The sequence below is a fragment of the Somniosus microcephalus genome, chromosome 6, assembly GCF_052327205.1.
Source record: "Somniosus microcephalus isolate GS21.2 chromosome 6, FLI_Smic_1.0, whole genome shotgun sequence".
NCBI classification, from domain to species: domain Eukaryota; kingdom Metazoa; phylum Chordata; class Chondrichthyes; order Squaliformes; family Somniosidae; genus Somniosus; species Somniosus microcephalus.
Genome location: NC_140992.1, coordinates 68989723 through 69013206, shown reverse-complemented (window position 1 = coordinate 69013206; position 23484 = coordinate 68989723). Strand labels below are relative to the sequence as shown.

Here is a 23484-nt window from a genome sequence, read left to right as displayed (position 1 = left end):
TTTTAAAGGTTTCTATTGTATTTATTTTAATCAGCTACAAACTAAAAATTGTTTTTATTTATCAACATGAAACACATACCAGAGGTAAATCCAGTGATACAGATAAGCACCAGACAGCACCATTGCATAAAATCACCAAATATTATCTGTAAGGAAATGACAGTCCACAAACATGATACTCAGGAATAGTCACATCACTTTACAAATCATTTAGCTGTAACTGGTGACTAAATAGCCTAAAATGTTTAAATACAATTTTTAAAAAATATGTAAATAGGAACTTAGTCAAATTTTAACTGTAATTTTTCCATAGAACCATTTCCAAAACTTGTCATGTTGTTACCTCCCAAATCCGTACCCTTCTTTTCCACCACTATATGGCCTACAAATTTGATCAAGTCAGAAATGGGCGTGCAGGGGGCGGGGTGTCCGCTGCAAGCACCTATTCATGTGGTTCCAGGCAGCACATTAATTCGTGGTGGGACCTCATGCTATTCATTGACTGCTCACCAGTTTGGGTGAGTACATTCTCTAAACACCTCACAAGATTGTTACTAACACACTTCCTTCCTTTTGCAGGAGAGAGTCACGTATAACTTGAGGCAAGATTCTGCTACCGTAGGAGACCAAGCTCGCCTGCACATCCTCTCCCGCTTGGAAGAAAACATGCTGACCATTATGGGCAGGGGAGAGTCATGGCCGTGACAATGCTGGAGGAGACATTGCGCAGGGGTTCATCACATCTTAGCCTTTTTTCTCTTCTTCTGTCTCACCTGACACACTCTGCATAACAAACTGTAGATGTTTTCACCTACTACTCAGCTCTCTCTCTTTTCTTTCACACTAAAAGCGAAACCTTGTCCCTCTCTTTCATTTCAAGTGCTGAAAATCTGGAGATGCCTCTGCCACTTCAGGAAGCGGTGGCCAGTCTTCCTGAAGATGCACTGTCACTCAGTCTGCTCCGAGCAAACACCAGGTCAGAGATTGGCACAACATGTACTTTAGAAGCTAGGCTAAATGACGGGTCTTCACGTGGTGAATCACTGGGCACAAGTGTGCGGGAGCTAGGGCGGGGGATAAGATGCCACAGATGCCAGCTTGCCAGAGGGTGAGGTCACCTACTAGCTCTGATATACAGGACTCAGATGCTGACTTCAAGAGCCCAGGCTACTGAAAAAGGCTGATGGGCGTACACCAGGAAATGCTAGGTGCACTGGACAGCTGCCAGAGAGCTTGAGCACAATGGCTAGGAGCATGGAGCAGTCCAGTTCCACCTGGTGTCAAGGCTTTGTGCACGGCACGAGACCATTCTATACAATATGGACCGAGCGGTCAGCTCCATGAACACGACAATGGTGCCCACCATGATGGAACCTTTGCTGATAGCTCTGACAAGATCTATCCTTGGCTCATTGTATTCCTCATCTACAGTTTGCCCCTTGGTGACATTATCCAAAGACATTTGCATCAGTTTCACACATACTACACCCAGCTGTACTTCTCCACCACCTCGCTCGACCCCTCCACTACGTCTGTGTTGTCCACCTGCTTGCCTAACATCCACAGTCCTGAATGAACCACACTTTCCTCCAGTTAATCATTGGGAACACTAAAGCCATTGGCCGGAATTTTCTAGGGTCCGTGCAGGTGCGATCGGAGGCGGGTCGGGTGGGAAATTTGAAAAAGGATGCAGTGGGTTGGGGACCCGCCATCATTCCTCCCCCACACGCCTTTCCCTTAGGTGCATTTGCCTGTGTAGCAGAGACCCGACCGGCAGAGGCAGGCAACATAATTCTATTCATTAACAGGTAGTTGTCAGACCTTAAGAGCGGTTTTCAGCCTAACTTTCGAATTTCCATGGCTGCCCACGGGATTCATGCATCTCGGGAACCATGTCTGTCAGTCTGAGACGGGAGTTGAGTGGCCACTGCAACCTATCACTCCATTGACAGCTTGCTCCTCTGATCTCTACTTGACCTGCCATCTATTCCATCAGCATGGATGCGGATTATACTGTCTCACCTTGGTCCTCAGAATCGGACCACGATGAGCACCAACACCAGCAGCACAAGGCACACCAGCAGCACCAACAACAACACCACCAACCTTCTCCTCAACCAACTGATGCTGCACAGGACAGAGGGCATCAGCGCAGGGCTGCACAGTGCCGGAGGTGATAACCCCAACACAGGGTATACAGGCAGAGAATGAGCTTCCTCAACATGGCTGAGTAGCAATGCCAAAGGAGGCTCAGGCTATCGTGCCAGGTCGTCGCAGACATTTGCACATTACACAAGCAAGACCTGCAGCCCAGAAGAGCGGGTGGACACATCTTACCAGTGGATGTCAAAGTCACCAGCGCCCTCAACTTCTTCGCCTCAGGCTCCTTCCATGGATCTGCAGCAGATATTTGCTGCATCTCGCAGTCGGCCGCCCACAGATGAATCACACAGGTCACCGATGCCCTCTTTGACAAGTCAGCCAATTATCTCAACTTTGCCACTGATGAAGCCAATGTTACTGAGCTTTGCCACTCTGGCTGGTTTCCCAAGGATGCAGGGCGTCATCGACTACACACATGTGGCCATCAAGGCACCCCATCATAACCCAGGAGTCTTTGTCAATCGCAATGGCTTCCACTCCCTCAATGTACAGCTGGTCTGCAACCATAGGAAGATCATCATGCATGTTTGTGCCAAATTCCCTGGCAGCTACCATGACTCTTTTGTCCTTCGCCGGTCCAGCCTCCCTCAGCTCTTCGCTCCTCCAAACAGACTTTCCAGCTGGCTACTTGGAGACAAGGACTATCCACTGAAGACGTGGCTCATGACAACCTTGAGGAAGCCCAGTACTGAGACACAGGAGAGGTGCAATGAAAGCCACATTTCCACCAGATGTGTCATCGAGCAGACAATAGGCATGCTCAAAATACACTTCAGATGCCTTGACAGATCTAGAGGAGCCCTTCAGTACGCACCAGCCAGGGTCTCCAGAATCGTCGTGGTCTGTGGCGCCCTGCACAACATAGAGCAGCAGCGAGGATTAGTGCTGCATGAGGAGCAAGACACTGAGCGCACAGCCTCTTCAGAGGAGGAGGAGCAGGAGGAAGAGGAGGAGCATCAGCTGGAAGACGAGAAGGAGCAGGAGCTGGAGGAAGCTGTGGGCCAGATCCCACCAGCACCCGAGCACATTGCTGCCCAGGAGGCCAGGGATGGGCTCATCATGTCCAGGTTTACTTAACTTGATGCAGTACACCCATATGGCTGCCACATGCTGCACCAGGTTGTCACCACCCCACAGCAACACCATAAAGGATCCCTACAATAACCAAGCCATTCCTTTCACACTGACCACTATTGCTGGAGGTAGCGTTAGGTCTCACCAACTCACTAAGCCACTTCCAAAGATGCACACAAATATGTCCAAGATGGGAAAACAGTGAAAATAAAGATTTTAATGGCTGACAATACATTAACGGAAACTTGCCATTAACATTCACTAAAACACCAAAGTGGCTACCCTTGTGAATCTACTTGTGTGTCATCTTTCTCTTCCGTGTGCTACCCCTGTGGCTTCAGCAAAGATAGAGGCAGTCTGCTCACTTCCCCTTTGCAACTGCTTAGACACTCTTGGCCGATGTCCTCTGGGTTTTGGAGCCTGTAATGGCACTGCAAAAGTCTGCTCCTCCTGCGACTGTGCTGGGGGAGACTTGGCCATTGCGATCCGAGAAGCCATCTGGGGCTCTGACTGAGGGGTGGCAATGAGGAAGAAGTGTAAGTGCTTTGAGAGGAGCCCACACTTCCCTCTCCCCTCTCACCGCCATCCCTCTCATGGGCCACCCGCACTTCCCTGCTAGCAACGAGCTGGAGTGCACCTTGCTGCACATCAGTGGGGCCATGAGGACCCACATCTACGCTGACTTCCCTCCTAGACAGGAGGTCTATGAGCCTCTGCCATCTATGCTCCATAGATAGAGTCTTGGAGAACTTGGTATTCTCCATAGATCGCCATCTATTCTCCATAGAGACCATGTGTTCCTGTGAGTGGTGCATTAGCTACTCCATGCAGGTGGCCATCCTATCCATGGAAGAGCCTGCAGTCACCATCGCCTGCGACACAGTGGTGCTCATGTTGGAGATGGACTCCTCCATTCTCTGAACATTTGCAGACATCGCGGTCACAAGACCTGTCAGAGCCTCCTGCACTTCTTCCTGCACCTCCAGGATCTGCCTCTTTCTTGATAGCCCCCGAGGCTCAGCATCTGCATGCAGCTGAGCAGAGCTGGGAGCATCTTGTGCCCTCCGGCGAGGAGTCTGCACTGCTATCCCTGTCTCCACCATCTCCTCTTGCTCACTTGTGACAGACCCAGTGACAACACTATATCTTGTGTGGGACCCACCGAGGTGTGCGTCTCTGCGTTGGTGCTGGGTGCGCTCATATCTTGTGACGTTGCGTCCTCAGAGGCTGGAGGCTCCTCTGAGGAGTCGTCTCCCTCTTCTTCCTGGTCAGTGGCAGGGGGAGGGGCTCTTGATGGACCTGTGGGAGAGTAAAGAGATGAGTTAGATATGCCAAATGAATAACAGGTACAGATATCATTATGCACGAGATGGCCATTCTGCGGCTGATGACCAGTCCCCATATGAGTGACTGATGTATGCCATGTAGCTGTATGATAGATAATTCTGTCACCAGGTTGCTGAGATGTCCCCCTCTCTCCATCTCCCACCTCCAGCTGCTCGGTCATTCCAGATACTTCCAACGCAGCCTCCTCTGCTGTTGTGAGGGTGGCAAATGATGGAGGGCCACCTCCAGTTCTCTCCCACTCTCTCTTATTGTGTGCTCTCTTCTGCAAGGAGGGAAAGAAGAGATGGTTGAGTGAGACTGATGGAATGAGTGTACCGAATGGATGGGTTACATCTTTAGAGGGAGACTATGATGGATTGGGGTGGCAATGCTAAGTGGCCTCCTTGTGTGTTGTTAGTTGGTATGATTGCACTAGGTTGAGGCTGAGTGTGAGGGGCGGCTAGTCAGATGGGAATGTGATAATGTAAATAGAGAGGGATCAGTGGACATGCAAGGTATGTTGGTGTGAGTAAGGATGTGGGGTTAGGATGGCAGGTTAATGGGGATGTGATGAGAGGCACAGCTAATCAGATCATTGAAACGTTTCTGGCACTGCACCCAGGTCCTCCTGAACACATCCCTGCTGTTCACCTCCTCTGCAATTTGGAGCCAGGCTCTTTTTATCTCCTGAGGAGGTCTCTTCCACCCTGCGTGCTCTGACTCCCTCCACAAGCATATGGAGGGAGTCATCGGAGAACTTGGGTGCAGCCCTCTGCCTCTGAGCAGCCATGTCTCCAACTGTTTGGAGCAACAAAAACCTCCAGCCTGCACACCCCTAGATGAACCTTTGAATATCCTGGCTGAAAATGGATCATGGATGATGTCATCAGACACGCACCATTTAATTGGGCCGGGTAATGCGCAGGGCAGGCTTAATAGTCCCCATTTGCACAAAGTCGATTTCTGCACTGGGATGGAAGCAACAACGGGGTCGCGGCCCGCCACGCCGACCGCCCGCATCCGACCCGCCCAGGTACAGAAAATTCCAGCCATTGTCTTTGGCCCCCACCACAAACTCTGTTCCCATACCACCAATTCCATCCCCCTGCTGGCCACGGTCTCAGGTTGAAGTCAACTGTTCACACCCTCAGCATCTTATTTCACCCCGAGCTCAGCTTCTGACCCATATCCTTTCCATCACAAAGTCTGCCCACTTCTGCCGCTGAAACATTGCAAATCTTTGGCCTTGCCTCAGACTATCTGCTGCCGAAATCCTCATCTACACCTTTGTCACCTCCAGTTCAATTATTCCAATGCTATCTAGGCTGGCCTCCCATCCTCCAACCTCCATAAACTTCAGCTCATCAAAAACTCCATCCTAACCCATACCAAGTCCCACTCATTCATTACCACTGTGCTTACTGACCTAGAATCATATAGAATCATAGAATGGTTACAGCACAGAAGAAGTTCATTCAGCCTGTCGAGTCCGTGCCAGCTCTCTGCAAGATCACTTCAGCTAGTCCCAATCCCCCACCCTTTCCCCATAGCCCTGTAACTTTTTTCCTTCAGGTACTTATCCAGCACCCTTTTGAAAGCCGTGATTGAGTGTGCCTCCACCACCCTTTCAGGCAATGCATTTCAGATCCTAACCACTCGCTGCAGAAAAAAGTTTTTTCTTATGTCGCCTTTGATTCTTTTGCCAATCACCTTAAATCTGTGTCCTCTAGTTCTCGACCCTTCTGCCAATGGAAACAGTTTCTCTCTATCTACTCTGTTTGGACCCCTCATGATTTTGAACATTTCTATCAAATCTCCTCTCACTCTTCTCTGCTCTAAAAAATGGGATGAGGTCCTAAAACCTGAATATAGGGAGTTAGGAGGTAAATTAAAAAATAGGACCTCAAAGATAGTAACCTCAGGATTGCTACGAGTGCCATGTGCTAGAGTAGAAATAGAAGGATATTTCAGATGAATATGTGGCTAGAGGAATGGTGCAAGGGGGAGGGATTAAAATTCCTGGGACAATTGGAACCAGTTCTGTGGGAGGTGGGGCCAGTACAAACTGGACGGTTTGCACCTGGGCAGGACTGGGACCGATGTCCTAGGGGGAGTGTTTGCTAGTGCTGTTGGGGAGGGTTTAAACTAAAATGGCAGGGATTTGGGAACCTCTGCAGGGAGACAGAGGAAAGGGAAGCAAGGATAGAAGCAAAAGACAGGAAGGAGAAAAGCAAAAGTGGCAGTCAGAGAAATCAAGGGTGTAAATCAAACATGGCCACAGTAAATAATAATTCTAATAGGTCTAAGAATGTTAAAAAAACAAGCCTGAAGCCTTTGTGTATTAATGCGAGGAGCATTTGTAATAAGGTGGATGAATTAGCTGTGCAAATAGATGTAAACGGATCTGATATAATTGGGATTACAGAGACATGGCTCCAGGGTGACCAAGACTGGGAATTCAACATCCAGGGGTATTCAATATTCAGGAAAGACAGGCAAAAAGGAAAAGGAGGTGGGGTAGCATTGCTAATTAAAGAGATTAACACAATAGTAAGGAAGGATATTAGCTCCGATGATGTGGAATCTGCATGGGTAGAGATGAGAAATACCAAGGGGCAGAAAATGTTAGTGGCAGTTGTGTACAGACCTCCAAACTGTAATACTGAGGTTGGGGTTGACAGTAAACAAGAAATTAGAGATGCATGCAATAAGGGCAATGTAGTTATCTTAGGTGACTTTAATCTACATATAGACTGGGTTAACCAAATTAGTAACAATACTGTGGAGGAGAAATTCCTAGAGTGTATACGGGATGGTTTCCTGGACCAACATGTCGAGGAACCAACTAGAGATCAAGCCATCTTAGACGGGGTATTATGTAATAAGAAAGGATTAATTAACAATCTTGTTGTGCGAGGCCCCTTGGGGAGGAGCGATCATAATATGATACAATTCTTCATTAAGATGGAGAGTGAAGTAGTTCACTCAGAGACTAGGGTCCTGAATTTAAGTAAAGGACACTACGATGGTATGAGGCGTGAGTTGGCTAGGATGGATTGGGGAACGTTACTTAAAGGGTTGACGGTGGATAGGCAATGGCAAACATTTAAAGATTGCATGGATGAACTACAAAATTTCTTCATCCCTGTTTAGTATAAAAATAAAACAAAAAAGGTGACTCAACCATGGCTAACAAGGGAAATTAGGGATAGCATAAGGTCCAAGGAGAGGACATATAAATTGGCCAGAAAAAGCAGCAAACCTGAGGATTGGGAGCAGTTTAGGATTCAGCAAAGGAGGACAAAGATTAATTAAGAGGGGGAAAATAGAGTATGACAGTAAACTTGCAGGGAACATAAAAATTGACTGTAAAAGCTTCTATAGATATGTGAAGAGAAAAAGATTGGTGAAGTCAAGCGTAGGTCCCTTGCAGTCAGAATCAGGGGAATTTATAATGGGGAACAAAGAAATGGCAGACCAATTAAATACATACCTTGGTTCTGTCTTCACAAAGGAGAACACAAATAACCTCCCAGAGATGTCGAGGAACATAGGGGCTAATGAGAGGGAGGAAGTGAATGAAATCAGTATCTGTAGGGAAATGGTGATCGGGAAATTGATGGGATTAAAGGCCGATAAATCCCCAGGGCCTGATAATCTACATCCTAGGGCACTTAAGGAAGTTGCCCTAGAAATAGTAGATGCATTGCTGGTCATCTTCCAAAATTCTATAGACCCTGGAACAGTTCTCATGGATTGGAGGGTTGCTAATGTAACCCCACTATTTAAAAAAGGTGGTAGAGAGAAAATGGGGAATTATAGACCGGTAAGCCTGACATCGGTAGTGGGGAAAATGCTAGAGTTCATTATAAAAGATGTAATAGCAGAGTACTTGGAAAAGAGTAACAGGATTGGACAAAGTCAACATGGATTTACAAAAGGTAAATCATGTTTGACTAATCTACTGGAATTTTTTGAGGATGTAATTGGTAGAATAGATAAGAGAGAACCAGTGGATGTGGTGTATTTGGACTTCCAGAAGGCTTTTGATAAGGTCCCGCATAAGAGATTAGCGTGCAAAGTTAAAGCACATGGGATTGGGGGTAAGGTACTGACTTGGATAGAGAACTGGTTGGCAGACAGGAAGCAAAGACTTGGAATAAATGATGGGTCTTTTTCCGAGTGGCAGGTGTTATGTTCATTAATAACTAGTCATTTTTATTAAGAACAGCTAGCTTTTGCTAGACACTTTATTGAGCACATGTGGACTAGGCACAGTATCTGTAGAGGCCTCCATCTTGACTGCTGCCTTGTGGGTAGCCTAGTGCATCGTGGGTAGCCCACTCTTATATACATACAGCACCACCTAGTGTACCATTCCAGAATGACAGGTTACTGATCATTACATCCCCCTTTCTTTGAGGTTAAACAAAATCAATATCAATCAATCATAACAATATAAACATCTTCAACAGTCAATACATTTTCAATGTAGTTTTCTTTGTACTCAAAAGATTAAGTCTATCAGGCTTTTTTACTTCACGTGTGGATCTTCTCAGCACAGGTAAGTCTGATGTGTTTTCATGAGAGCCTGTATGTGTATTTGTGTTAGATTGTTCTGGTGGTGAGTGACAAGATTCAGTTGCGGCATTGTCATCGATTTGCTCTTCGATAGTCTCTTGTGTTTGTAGGAGGGAACGGCGGTTTTGCCTGAGAATCTGTCCTTCCTCAGTTCTAACAGTGTATGACCTTGGTCCTACTTTCTCAAGAACTGTAGCTTTCCTGTTCCATGCATCTGGATCCTCAATCCTGACAACATCATCCCTTGTCAATGGCTTCAGAGTTTTGGATGACTTCTCATAGTATGATTTCTGCTTCAGCTTTAACAGTTGAAGTCTCTGTCTCAGTTCCTTACTCTGCTTTTCTTTTGCACAGCAGGGTAGCGTGGTATGCAACTTGCAACCCATTAGGAGTTCAGCAGGTGAAGAACCAGAGTTTAAAGGTGAGGCTCGGTAGCTCAGCAGGGCGAGATAAGGATCAGACTTGCTTTCTGTCACTTTCTTCAGTAGCTGCTTGAGAACTTGAACACCTTTCTCTGCCTTACCATTCGACTGAGCATACAAAGGACTGGATGTGATGTGTTGAAAGTCATAATGTGCTGCAAACTGTTGCCACTCCTTACAGTTGAAGCACGGACCATTGTCGCTAATGGCAATCCTGGGAATTCCATGTCTGGCGAAGATGGATTTCACATGCATTTTGACACTGCTTGCTGTGGTGCTTGAGAGCAGCGCCATCTCAGGATAGTTAGAATAGTAGTCAATCACTATTAGATAGTCTTTACCATTTAAATGAATAAGGTCCATACCAACCTTTTGCCATGGTGCTGTTGGTATGTCATCTACTATCATTGGTTCCTTTGCTTGTTTGTTTTGGCGTTTCTGACATGTCTCACATTTCCCTATCATGTTCTCAATGTCCTTATTTATGCCAGGCCAATAAACAGTGTCTCTTGCTCTCCTTTTGCATTTTTCAATTCCGAGGTGTCCCTCATGAATCCTTTTGAGCATGTCTTGACGTAAAGCCTGTGGAATGACTATTCTGTTCTGTTTTAGTAATAGTCCACTTGCGACACTCAATTCTGACCTTATGTGAAAATATTTTGGACAGGAACCTGTGGTGTATGTGCCTTTAAGAGCCCCCTGTGTACTGTAATGCCGGTAATGGCCACTCGGGCTATATAAGCCTGTATATTGTCTTGTATCTGTTAGTTCACCTCCAGACTTTGTTCAGTAAACACCTGTGAAACTCACTCCTGCCTTCCGTGTCTCCATTAACACACGGATACAACAGTGGCGACGAATTGGAAACGGACTTACCTGCAATTCGGCAGCACCTCAAGGAGAGCGATTCCTCAGACGAAAGTCGAAGAAAAGCAAGAAACAAAAAAAAACTGTGGTTTCACCAGGTGGCCGAGCTGGTGGCAGGTACTGCAATAATCCTTCCTGGGCGGTGGGCTGGGGCTCCATCGGCTGGCTCTGCAGCGGGGCCGAGCAGCGAAGGCGGAGGCAAACAGAGACAGAGGGGGGGAGCACTCGGGAGATGGCCGGCGCTGCAAAGCAGGTCGGCGTTCGGACCAAGCAGAGGGAGGGAAAAGTCCCAGAGAGTCCGGCGGGAACGAGTCTCCACCTGTAAATAAAAACCGGTGAAAACAGCGTTGGCAGCAGCAGCAGCGGCGGGAAAGCGCAGGAAGCACCATTTTTTTCTGCAGGGAAGAAAGTTAAGCGCGGGAGGCGCCATTTTTTTTTCAGGATGCCTAAGGCTGGCAATATTAATGCTTTCGATAACGATATAGAGGATTGGACCACATATGTGGAAAGAGTGGAGGTATATTGCACAGCAAATGAAATAGAAGATGATAAAAAGGCATCAGTACTTCTAAATCTAATGGGCACAAGGATATATGGGCTGTTACGAAACTTAATCACTCCAGCCAAACCAAAGGACAAGAATTTTAAGGAAATTGTTGATACCCTACAGGAGCACTTAAACCCAACACCGCTGCTGATAGCAGAATGATTCAAATTCTTCAAGAGGAATCAGCACAAGAATGAAAGTAATGCTGATTAACTCACCGAATTAAGGAAGCTATCAAAGCACTGCCAATTCGGGGCAGGACTGGCAGATTCTCTTCGAGACAAATTCGTCTGCGGTCTCCTAAGTGAAGGAACACAGAAAAGGCTACTTTCTGAGAAAGATTTGACACTGGACAAGGCTTTCAGTATGGCTGTATCATACGAAGCAGCCGCAAGAGGAGCTGCAGAGATACAGCAAAATCCACAGGACTTCGGCACCCATGAAATGACACAGGGTTTTGAGAGATGTTATCGCTGCGGCAGATCCACCCATGACCAGAGGGACTGCTGGTTCAAGGACAAAGCATGCAGGCAATGCGGAAAGATTGGAGACATTGCACGTGTATGCCGATCTGGACACAAAAAATCCACGGACAGGAAAAAAATCAATAAGGAAAAGTACAGAAAGGTACAAATGATAACGGACAGTAGCTCCGAAGACCAGAAGAGTGATAGCGACTCCGGAAACAAGAGACTAAGCTGTCTCAAATTACATAATGTAATTGCCAAAGAAGATTACCAGACCATTTGGGTTACCCTCATGATAGCGGGGTCCCCAGTTAAAATGGAGCTAGATACAGGATCAGCTCTGACCGTCATAAGTCGACGGGATTACGAGCGGCTATTTCCGCATATACCTTTGAAAGACACATCCATTATCTTGAAAACATATATGGGGCAGAAAGTATACCCAAAAGGGAAAATAAGGGTGCCTGTTGTATACAACGGCAAGGAAATACAGAAGTTGTATTTATACGTTCTGCAAGATGGTGGTCCACCGCTGTTGGGACGTGAATGGATCAGGAAGATACATTTAGACTGGCACTCCATTCAGGCACTGACGGTGACCAGTAAGAAAAAAAATGATGATGACGTCATACCTGAACGATTAAAAGACATCTTGGCCAACGCCAAGGAAGTGTTTCAACAGAAACTAGGAACCTTGAAAGGCATCACCGCCTCAATAAAAGTGGAAGATGCAGCAATTCCCAAGTTTTTTAAGGCAAGGCCAGTGCCATACGCAATTTGTCCAGCAGTCGAGGCAGAGCTGGAGAATTTGGAAAAGGCAGGCGTATTATCCAAGATAGATTGGAGCGAGTGGGCAACACCCATCGTCCCGGTCATGAAGAAAACGTTGAATAATGATAAATCTGAAGAACAGAGAAAAATTCGCATCTGTGGGGACTTCAAGGTGACTGTAAACCCGGTCCTTCACACGGTACAGTATCCTCTTCCGAGGATAGAAGATATTTTCGCCTCACTATCCGGAGGGAAACGTTTCACCAAAATTGACTTGGCACAGGCATATCTACAGATGGAAGTTGAAGAGGCCTCTAAAAAGTATCTCATGATAAATACACACAAAGGCCTGTACCAGTACAATCGACTGGTTTTCGGAGTAGCATCAGCTCCAGCTATCTGGCAAAGAGCTATGGAGCAAGTCCTCCAAGGGATTCCGGGGACTCAATGCTACCTAGACGACATCCTTGTAACAGGAGAAAACGACAACGAGCAGCTTGCCAATTTGGAGCAGGTGCTCACTAGGCTGAGAGAACGGGGCCTATGAGCAAATCGCCCCAAGTGCGAATTTTTCCAGAAACAAATATCATATTGTGGCCACATAATTAACGAGGAAGGGTTGCATATGTCACCTGAAAAAATTGAAGCAGTCATAAAAGCCCCAGCACCTTAAAATGTCTCACAATTAAGGTCGTTCCTGGGATTGATAAATTACTATCATAAAATTTTACCGAACTTGTCAACTCTTCTGCACCCTCTTAACGAACTGCTACAAACGGGAGTAATTTGGAAATGGAGCGAAGACCGTAAACGTGCCTTCCATAAATGCAAAGGCTTGATCACGTCCAAGGAAGTTTTGGCTCATTACAACCCATCACTGCCAATCAGACTGGCGTGCGATGCATCCCCTTACGGCGTAGGAGCGGTATTATCGCATAGATTCCCTGATGGCTCAGAGCGACCGATAGCTTTTGCGTCACGCTCATTGAACTCAGCTGAGCGTAACTATGCCCAGATCGACAGGGAAGCACTCAGCCTGGTATGGGGAGTGAAGAAATTCAACCATTACCTACACGGACAAAAATTTACCTTGTTGACTGACCATCAACCCCTCGTCTCCATATTCAACCCTAAAAAGGGTGTTCCCATTATGACAGCGCAAAGGCTACAGAGGTGGTCCCTTTTCCTAGGGGCACACCAATATGACATAGAATACAAAGGATCAAAACAGCATGGGAATGCTGACGGTTTATCGCACCTACCGTTGCCAACGGTAGAAGAGGCACCTACAGTAGACGCAGTGGAGATGTTCCACTCAACCATAGTGGAATGTCTACCAGTAACAAATTCTGCCATTGAAAAGGAAACGAGAAATGACCCGACTCTCACGAGTCTACGATTTAACGGTGAAGGGATGGCCAGCACATGGCGAACCGCTGTTGCCAGCATTCTCGCAAAGAAGAGAACAGCTGTCAGTGTGCCGAGGAACCTTGATGTGTGGATCCAGAGTGGTGATTCACCCAAACTCCAGGATAAAGTGCTAAAGGAGCTTCACGAGGGGCATCTGGGTGGAGTGAAAATGAAGAACCTAGCCAGAGCGTTTGTGTGGTGGCCAGGTATCGATGGAGACATCGAAGAAATGACCAAGAGCTGCCTAGGATGCCAGAAGGTCCAAAACGCCCCACCACAAGCCCCTCTACATCCATGGGAGTGGCCTTCATCTCCATGGCAAAGGGTACACATCAACTTTGCTGGTCCATTTATGGACTCAATGTTCTTAATCGCGGTTGATGCACACTCCAAGTGGCCGGAGGTAATAAAGATGTCCTCCACCACCACGGAAAAAACCATCACAGTATTAAGGACCATATTTGCCAGGAATGGGCTGCCTGAACAGATCTGTTCTGATAATGGACCGCAATTTGTGTCCGAAGAATTCAGGAAGTTCTTAAAAAACAATGGGGTTAAGCACTACACGTCCGCCCCATACCATCCCACCACCAATGGATTAGCTGAAAGGTTTGTCCAGACCTTCAAGAAGGCCATAAAGGCCATGGGTAATGAAGACATAAATCTACAACATAAGGTAGATAACTTCTTGTTTGCGTACAGGAATGCAACACATGTGGTTACAAACCAAACTCCCGCCATGATATTCTTCAATAGAAGCCTAAGATGCTGGCTGGATTTGATCAAGCCAAACATCTGAAGGGACGTGGAGAACCGGCAATTTCAAGGCATGAATGAAAGGCCAACTAGAACCTTCCAGATAGGTCAACAAGTTTTGGCCCGGGACTACCGTACCGAGAAATGGCAGCCTGGAACTATTTGCACACGACTAGGACCGCTGATGTATACCGTGGACATTGGAGAAAGCATAAGAAGGCGCCATGCTGACCAGATCATAGAGTCATTCAAAAAGGGACAACCTATACCACAACTCTATACGCCTAATGATGAAGTAGAGATACCCATAGTATCTACCTCCGATCCGGTGATACTGGAACCAGATGAACCTGACACTGGCATTCAAGCCGAGTCAGCCTTGCCAAAAGAACCTACTACACCACCAGAAACTACTACACCACCGAGGCGTTATCCGGACCGAGTCAGGAAGCCTCCAGAGAGACTGACTTATAATTGATTAACTGCAGCAAATGTGTAGATTATTGTTCTTGTAACATGTTAATTAATGATTACTTAAAATATTATGTACTGGTTGTCTAAAAGGGGAGGAATTGTGGTGTATGTGCCTTTAAGAGCCCCCTGTGTACTGTAATGCCGGTAATGGCCACTCGGGCTATATAAGCCTGTATATTGTCTTGTATCTGTTAGTTCAGCTCCAAACTTTGTTCAGGAAACACCTGTGAAACTCACTCTTGCCTTCCATGTCTCCATTAACACACGGATACAACAGAACCTTTTGGCCAACCATGATGAATGTTGTCTATTACTGTTTGTAACACTGTATCTTTTACTGTTTCTTCTGCTATTTGCTTTGATTTTGTGTCTGACACGGGCAGCGCAGCAGTGACCATACTCACATGAACATCCACGTCTTCTTCAGTAGAGCTCACATGACTCATTGTGGGTGCTCGGGATAGTGCATCTGCTAACACTATGCATTTGCCTGGTGTGTAGATCAGTTCAAAGTCATATCTTTGCAGCTTCATCATTAGTCATTGAATCCTTGGAGACATCTCATTCAGGTTCTTTTTTATGATGGCAACCAGTGGGCTGTGGTCTGTCTCAACTGTGAAGGTGGGAAGTCCATATATGTAGCCATGAAACTTTTCTAGTCCAACTACCAAGCCTAGACATTCCTTTTCAATCTGGGCGTATTGACACTCAGTATCAGTCATAGACCTGGAGGCATAGGCAACAGGCTTCCAATCTTCACCCTCTGCTTGTAGCAAGACCGCACCTAGGCCATCTTTTGATGCATCCGTTGACACTTTGATTTTTTTTGTTGGGTCAAAGAAGGTGAGTACAGGTGTGGTTGTCAGCACTGTTTTGAGGTTTATCCACTCTTGTTCATGTCTTTCTGTCCATGCGAACTCATTTGTTTTACGTAGCAGGTCTTGCAGACAGGCTGTCTTGGCTGACAAGTTAGGAATGAACTTTCCAATGAAGTTTATCATCCCCATGATGCGTAGCACTCCTTTTTTGTCAGTGGGTCAGGGCATTTTGAGTATGGCGTTTACTTTTTCCATATCTGGCTCTATTCCTTTACCAGATAGATTATCTCCTAGGAAAGTGACTTCCTGGACACCAAACTGACACTTGGCTTTGTTGAGCTTCAGTCCATTCCAGCGTATGCTCTGTAGCACTTTAGTCAGTCTCTCATTGTGTTCTTTCAGTGTGGAGCCCCAGATGATGATGTCATCAACATAGAACCGAACTCCTTCCAGACCTTCAATTATGTGTTCCATCGCTCTATGAAAGATTTCAGATGCAGATATTATCCCGAAAGGCATTCTGAGGAAACAATACCTGCCAAATGGTGTGTTGAAGGTACAATATTTGGTGCTCTCTTCATCCAGTTTTAGTTGCCAAAATCCTTATGAGGCATCGAGCTTTGTAAAGTATCTGGCACCTGACATTTCACTGGTGATTTCTTCTCACTTGGGAATCTGGTAGTGTTCACGTTTTATGTTTGCATTTAAGTCCTTTGGATCCATGCATATTCTTAGATCATTGTTCTTTTTCTTTACACATACCATGGAGTTAACCCAGTCTGTTGGCTCTTCGACTTTCCTGATGACTCCTAGTGTTGTCATTCTGTCCAGTTCATTCTTGAGCTGGTCACGCAGGGGTGCTGGAACTTTTCGTGGAGCATGTACCACTGGCTGAGCATCCTCCTTTAGCTGGGTCTTGTAAGTGAATGGTAGAACTCCAAATCCTTTGAACACATCCTGGAAATTATTCACTACAGAATCCACCGAGTCATCTGGTCTGCTTATGGCACAGTTTATATGGTAGACTCTCTTGACCAGTTCTAAGTCCTCACAAGCTTTGTCACCCAGTAGTGAATCAAGTCCTTCAGCCACAACAGAAAACATGAGATGCTGCACTTTGTCTTTGACTGTCACTTTAAGTCTGCATACACCTAAGCTGTCTATTTTCTATCCATTATAGTCCTTCAGTAGTACTGACTTTTTCTGTATTTTGGGCTTTTCTTTCATATTGTTAATGTCACTCATACTGATTAAGTTTGGTTTTGCCCCAGTGTCTAGTTTCAATGTAACTAATGCTCCATTTACCTGCAGTGGGATCATCCATTTGTCCTCTTTTACTGCATTAACTTTATGTTCAGCATTGTTAATTCCTGAGGGCTGCACATTTTCTGTATCCTTTTTGATATTGTCACATGACACCATTCTTACAAAACATGTCTCACTTAAATCAGTGTCCTCAATTACATTAACTCGTTGCCCTTTCTTAGTTTTTACTTTTGAAAAGCATTGTTTGGCAAAGTGATTCTTTCCATGACATTTTGTGCACATTTTTCCAAACGCTGGACATTGTTTTAACTGGTGTTTGTAACCACAGCGTTTACAATTAAAAATTCCTTCCTCCGATTGCTTTTCACTTCTGTTCTGCCCATGTTTCTTCCCCTTGTAGGACACAGCACCGACAGCGGCATTATCACTCATTACAATCGCATCATTATTGATTTCACTGAAAGTCTTCGCGTGCTTTCGAGCTAGCTCGCTAGCTTGGCATATTTTCACAGCAATTTTCAATGTTAGTTCGGTTTCTCTCAACAGACGTTCCCTGACTTTTTTATCATGAACACCAAACACAATCTGGTCACGAATCATGGATGCTTTCAGCTCAGAGAAATTACATGTCTGTGCTTTCAGTTTCAGATCAGTCAAAAAGCTATCAAAAGTCTCATTTTGCTGCTGTGTCCGAGAACGGAAGATGTACCTCTCATAGATTTCATTCTTTTTGGGAGAACAATGTGTATCAAACTTCTTTAGCACATCGTCTAATTTTTCTCTGTTCTCCTCTGGATTAAATACAAATGTATTAAATACCTCTATTGCCTGTGGGCCTGCAACCGTGAGCAGCAACGCTATTTTCCTTGCGACTGGCTTCATACCGTACCTGATGGCAGCAATGTAGGGTTCGAATTGTTGTTTAAAAGTCTGCCAATTGTAGTCGACATTTCCTGTGAGTTTCAAATGCTCTGGTGGCTTCAAATTCTCCATGTTGCATTGCACAATATTCAGCAGATCTTACCAATCCTGGTACCATGTTATGTTCATTAATAACTCGTCGTTTTTATTAAGAACAGCTAGCTTTTGCTAGACACTTTATTGAGCACATGTAATCTAGGCACAGTATCTGTAGAGGCCTCCATCTTGACTGCTGCCTTGTGGGTAGCCTAGTGCATCATGGGTAGCCCACTCTTATATACATACAGCACCACCTAGTGTACCATTCCAGAATGACAGGTTACTGATCATTACAGCAGGCAGTGACTAGTGGGGTACCGCAGGGATCGGTCCTTGGACCCCAGTTATTCACAATATATATTAATGATCTAGACGAAGGAACTGGATTGTAATATCTCCAAGTTTGCAGACGACACAAAGCTGGGTGGGCATGTGTGCTGTGAGGAGGATGCAGAGAAACTTCAGTATGATTTGGACAGGTTGGGTGATTGGGCAGATGCATGGCAGATGCAGTATAATGTGGATAAATGCGAGGTTATCCACTTTGGTGGCAAAAACAGGAAGGCAGATTATTATTTGAACGGCAATAGATTGGGAAAAGGGGAAGTGCAATGAGACCTGGGTGTCCTTGTGTACCAGTCGCTGAAGGTAAGCATGCAGGTGCAGCAGGCGGTTAAGAAGGCAAATGGTATGTTGGCCTTCATAGCGAGAGGATTCAAATACAGGAGCACGGATGTCTTGCTGCAGTTGTACAGGGCCTTGGTGGGACCACACCTTGAGTATTGTGTGCAGTTTTGGTCGCCTTATCTGAGGAAGGATGTTCTTGCCATGGAGGGAGTGCAGCGAAGATTCACCAGACTGATACCTGGGATGGCAGGAATGATGTATGAAGAGAAATTGGGTCGACTAGGCCTGTATTCACTAGAGTTTAGAAGAATGAGAGGGGATCTCATTAAAACTTTAAAAATTCTAACAGGGCTAGACAGACTAGATGCAGGTAGGATGTTCCCGATGGTGGGGGATTCCAGAACCAGGGGTCACAGTCTAAGGATAAGGGATAAGCCATTTAGGACTGAGATGAGGAGGAATTTCTTCACCCAGAGAGTGGTGAACCTGTGGAATTCTCTACCACAGAAGGCAGTTGAGGCCAATCATTAAATATATTCAAGAAGGAGTTAGATATATTTCTTAAGGCTAAAGGGATCAAGGGATATGGGGAGAAAGCAGGGACAGGGTACTGAATTTGGATGATCAGCCATGATCTCATTAAATGGCGGAACAGGCTCGAGGGGCCGAATGGCCTACTCCTACTCCTATCTTCTATGTTTCTATGTTTCTACGGAGAACAACCCCAGCTTCTCCAGTCTATCCACATAACTGAAGTCCCTTATCCCTGCAATCATTCTCGTAAATCTTTTCTGTACCCTCTCTAAGACCTTCACATCCTTCCTAAAGTGCGGTGCCCAGAATTGGACACAATACTCCAGTTGAGGCCGAACCAGTGTTTTATATGGATTCATCATAATTTCCACACTTTTTACTTTATACCTCCAATGATAAAGCCCAGGTTCCCATAAGCTTTTTTAACTGTTTTCTCAACCTGCCCTACCACCTTTAATGATTTGTGCACATATACCCCTAGGTCTCTGTTCATGCACCCCCTTTAGAATTGTTACTTTAGTTTAGATTTCCTCTCCTCGTTCTTTCTACCAAAATGTATCACTCACACTTTTCTGTGTTAAATTTCATCTGCCACATGTCTGTCCATTCCACCAGCCTGTCTATGTGCTCCTGAAGTCTATCACTATCCTCACTGTTCACTATACTTCCAAGTTTGTATCATCTGCAAATGTTGAAATTGTGCCCTGTACACCCACATCTAAGTCATTAATATATATCAAGAAAAGCAGTGGTCCTAGTACCGACCCCTGGGGAACACCACTTTATACCTCTTCCAGTCCAAAAAACAACCATTCACCACTACTCTCTGTTTCCTGTCACTTAGCCAATTTTATATCCATGCTGCCACTGTCCCTTTTATTCCATGGGCTTCAACTTTGCTGACAAGCCTATTATGTGGCACTTTGTCGAACACCTTTTGGAAGTCCATGTACACCACATCAACCGCATTGCCTCATCAACCCTCTCTGGTACATCATCAAAAAAACTCAATCAAGTTGGTTAAACACAATTTGCCTTTAACAAATTCATGTTAGCTTTCCTTAATTAATCCACACTTGTCTAAGTGACTGTTAATTTTGTCCCTGATTATTGTTTCTAAAAGCTTCTCCACTACCAAAGTTAAACTGACTGGCGTGCAATTGCTAGGTTTATCTTTACACCCTTTTTTGAACAAGAGTGTAACATTTGCAATTCTCCAGTCCTCTGGCACCACCCCTGTTTCTAAGGAGGATTGGAAGATTATGGCCAGTACCTCCGCAATTTCTTCCTTCACTTCCCTCAGCATCCTAGGATGCATCCCATCTGGTCCTGGTGACTTATCTACTTTAAGTCCAGCCAGCCTTTCTAGTACCTCCTCTTTATCAATTTTTATCTCATCCAGTATCTCCTCTACCTCCTCCATCACTATGTCTATGGCAGCATCTTCTTCCTTGGTGAAGACAGATACAAAGTACTCAGTTAGCACCTCAGCCATAACATCTGCCTCCATGCGTAGGTCTCCTTTTTGGTCTGTAATCTGCCGCACCTCTCCTCTTACTACCCATTTACTATTTCTAGGCCTATAGAAGACCTTTGGATTACCTTTTATGTTAGCTGCCATTCTATTCTCATACCCTCTCTTTGCCCCTCTTATTTTCTTTTCACTTCTCCTCTGAACTTTCAATATTGAGCCTGATTCTCAGATGTATTCTCGATCTGACATCTGTCATACACGCTCTTTTTCTTACTCTCTATCTGTTTCATCATCCAGGGAGCTCTGACTTTAGTTGCCCTACCTTTCTATGATACTATGATCATTGTTCCCTAAATGTTCACCTGCTGACACTTGCTCCACTTGACCTATCTCATTCCCCAGAACCAGATCCAGCAATGCCTCTTTCCTCATTGGGCTGGAAACATACTGATCCAGAAAGTTCTCCTGAACACATTTCAGAAATTCTTCCCCCTCTCTGCCCTTTACACTATTACTATCCCAGTCTACATTAGGATAGTTGAAGTCCCCCATTATCACTATAATTCTTGCACCTCTCTATAACTTCTCTTCAAATTTGCACCTCCATATTTTTCCCACTAGTTGGTGGCCTATAGAATACACCTAGTAGTTCAATGGCACCTCTATTATTTCTTAACTCTAGCCATATAGATTCTGTCTTTGACCCCCTCCAGGACATCCTCTCTCTCCAGCACTGTAACATTCTCCTGAACCAATACTGTCGCACCACCTCCTTTCGTTCCTTCCCTATCTTTCCTGAACACCTTACAACTAGAAATATTTAATACCCAATCCTGCCCTTTTTTGAGCCAGGTCTCAGTTATTGCCACAACATCATATTCCCATGTGGCTATTTGTGCCTGCAGCTCACCAACCTTGTTTACTATACTTCATGCGTTCACATACATACACTGTAAACCTATCTTAGATCATCCTGTGTTCTCTCTTAGTCTGACCCCACCTAATACCTTATTATTTATTACTGTAGTGCTATCCGTCTCTCCCAACCTTTTTCCCCTTTGTTTCTCCTTTCTAATGCTACATCCTGGTGCCCATCCTCCTGCCAACTTAGCTTATGTCCTCCCCAACAGCACTAGCAACCCCCCCTGCGAGGATATTGATACTGGCTCTGTTGAGATTCAACCTGTCCAGCCTGTACAGGTCCCACCTCCCCCAGAACCGGCCCCAGTGTCCCAGAAATCTGAAGCCCACCCTCCTGCACCATCCCACCAACCATGCATTCATCTGCTCTAGCCTCCTATTCCTATACTCACTTGTGCGTGGCACCAGGAGTAATCCAGAGATTACTACCTTTGAGGGCCTGCTTTTTAATCTCTACCTTTGAGGTCCTGCTTTTTAATTTTCTAGCTCCCTAAAATTTGCCTGCAGGACCTCATCTCTCTTTCTACCTATGTTGTTGGTACCGATATGGACCTACATTTGAGACATTTTCCTATGTTAAAGATGCTATATCAATGCAAGTTGTTTTTTAAAACATATTAAAATTACATTTACTACTTGGCCTCCCCAATCTGTCAGTGGCAAATGAGAAAAAGACTGGCATAATGCCAAAATTCATTGGGTAGATAGCAATATATTTGAGTTTGATAATAATGGCTTTGGGGGAGAGAGAAGATTTAATTGAAAATGAGATAGGAATGAAGTTTTCAGGGAGAGCCAGCAATGGAACCTCACTATTGAAAATACAGCTCATTGGTAGCCAGGAAGAATACAACTGTTTTCAATATGTTCTAAATTTCTTCCATCTTTGCTAAATGATTTCAACCGGTTTTCCTACCTTTTGGATCATAATGGAAAACTGCCCAAGCATTTTAAAACCTCTGGCAAAATAGATAGTGTTGCACCACCCAATGATCAGAGCCAAGGAAATTGGAACTGCTTCTTCAACGTTACCAAGGATTCTCATGATAACTGCCACAGCAATCAAGAGGGAGTAACAGACCCTGGAACAACAGGAAAACTCATCATGATGTATAAAAAGTTAAACCTGTGTGAAAGTGAATAATTTAACTATTTTATATAGATGTATATTTTACATAATGTATTAATAATCTTGCAACACACACTTCCAGTAAATATAACATTTAAGCCCTGGTTTTCTGCATCTGCCAAACTGAGAGCTGTACTTTTCCATGGTGGCCCACACTGGCAACGTGGAGTGCTGGCCTCACTGAATTTCACAAGGCAAGCTCTTCTCCTTCATTCAAATAGAGTCAAATCTGGAAGCTGATTGGCTGCAAGATGTAAAATTGGACAAACCCTTAAAGTGGAGTTGCCTGTAATTATCCTGCTGAAGTGGGCGTTTCTTGACATTACTTCAAAGGCTACACTTCAGAAATACTTGATTGGCTGTGAAGCACTTTGGGATGTCCTGAGGTTGTGAAAGGTGCTATATAAATGCAAGCTCTTTCTTCTTACAATTGTGATACTGGGGAATTATACATCCACAACATACATAATATAATGTTTTCCTATGAATATATTCTACTATAAATATATTAGGGTAATAAACTGGCAGTAGCAGATCAGCTGTGGGAGTACCTTCACCACACGGACTGCAACGGTTCAAGAAGGCAACTCACCACCACCTTCTCAAAGGCAATTAGGGATGGGTAATAAATGCTGGCCTTGCCAGCAATGCCCACATCCCATAAACAAATTTAAAAAAAGCCGCCGGACATAGACCTCGTCTGATTTTTCTATCCATTGACTTCGGGTATTGTGTAAAACGGGCAGCCAATTCACTACTGCCAGTGTTCCGCCTAGTTGCGAAAGTTAAAATCTACCCCATTTTGTTTTTAAATAATGTAGTCTAATGATCTAGTGGAGGAAAGTAACACTATTAATTGGCTAACATTAGCTATTTGTTTTAACAACCAACAATGAA

General features: G+C 45.0%; 1 protein-coding gene across 1 annotated transcript in view; it reads right to left on the bottom strand.

Moving 5' to 3' along the window:
- The window catches only part of LOC147115795 (transient receptor potential cation channel subfamily V member 6-like), a 128814-nt gene that overhangs the window by 8027 nt on the left and 97303 nt on the right, over positions 1–23484 (bottom strand). The window contains exons 12-13 of the mRNA XM_085991978.1: positions 22375–22540; positions 80–146 (exon numbers count right to left, since the gene is read on the bottom strand). Coding sequence (XP_085848104.1) covers positions 80–146; positions 22375–22540 — 233 coding nt within the window. The remainder of the gene's footprint in view (positions 1–79; positions 147–22374; positions 22541–23484) is intronic.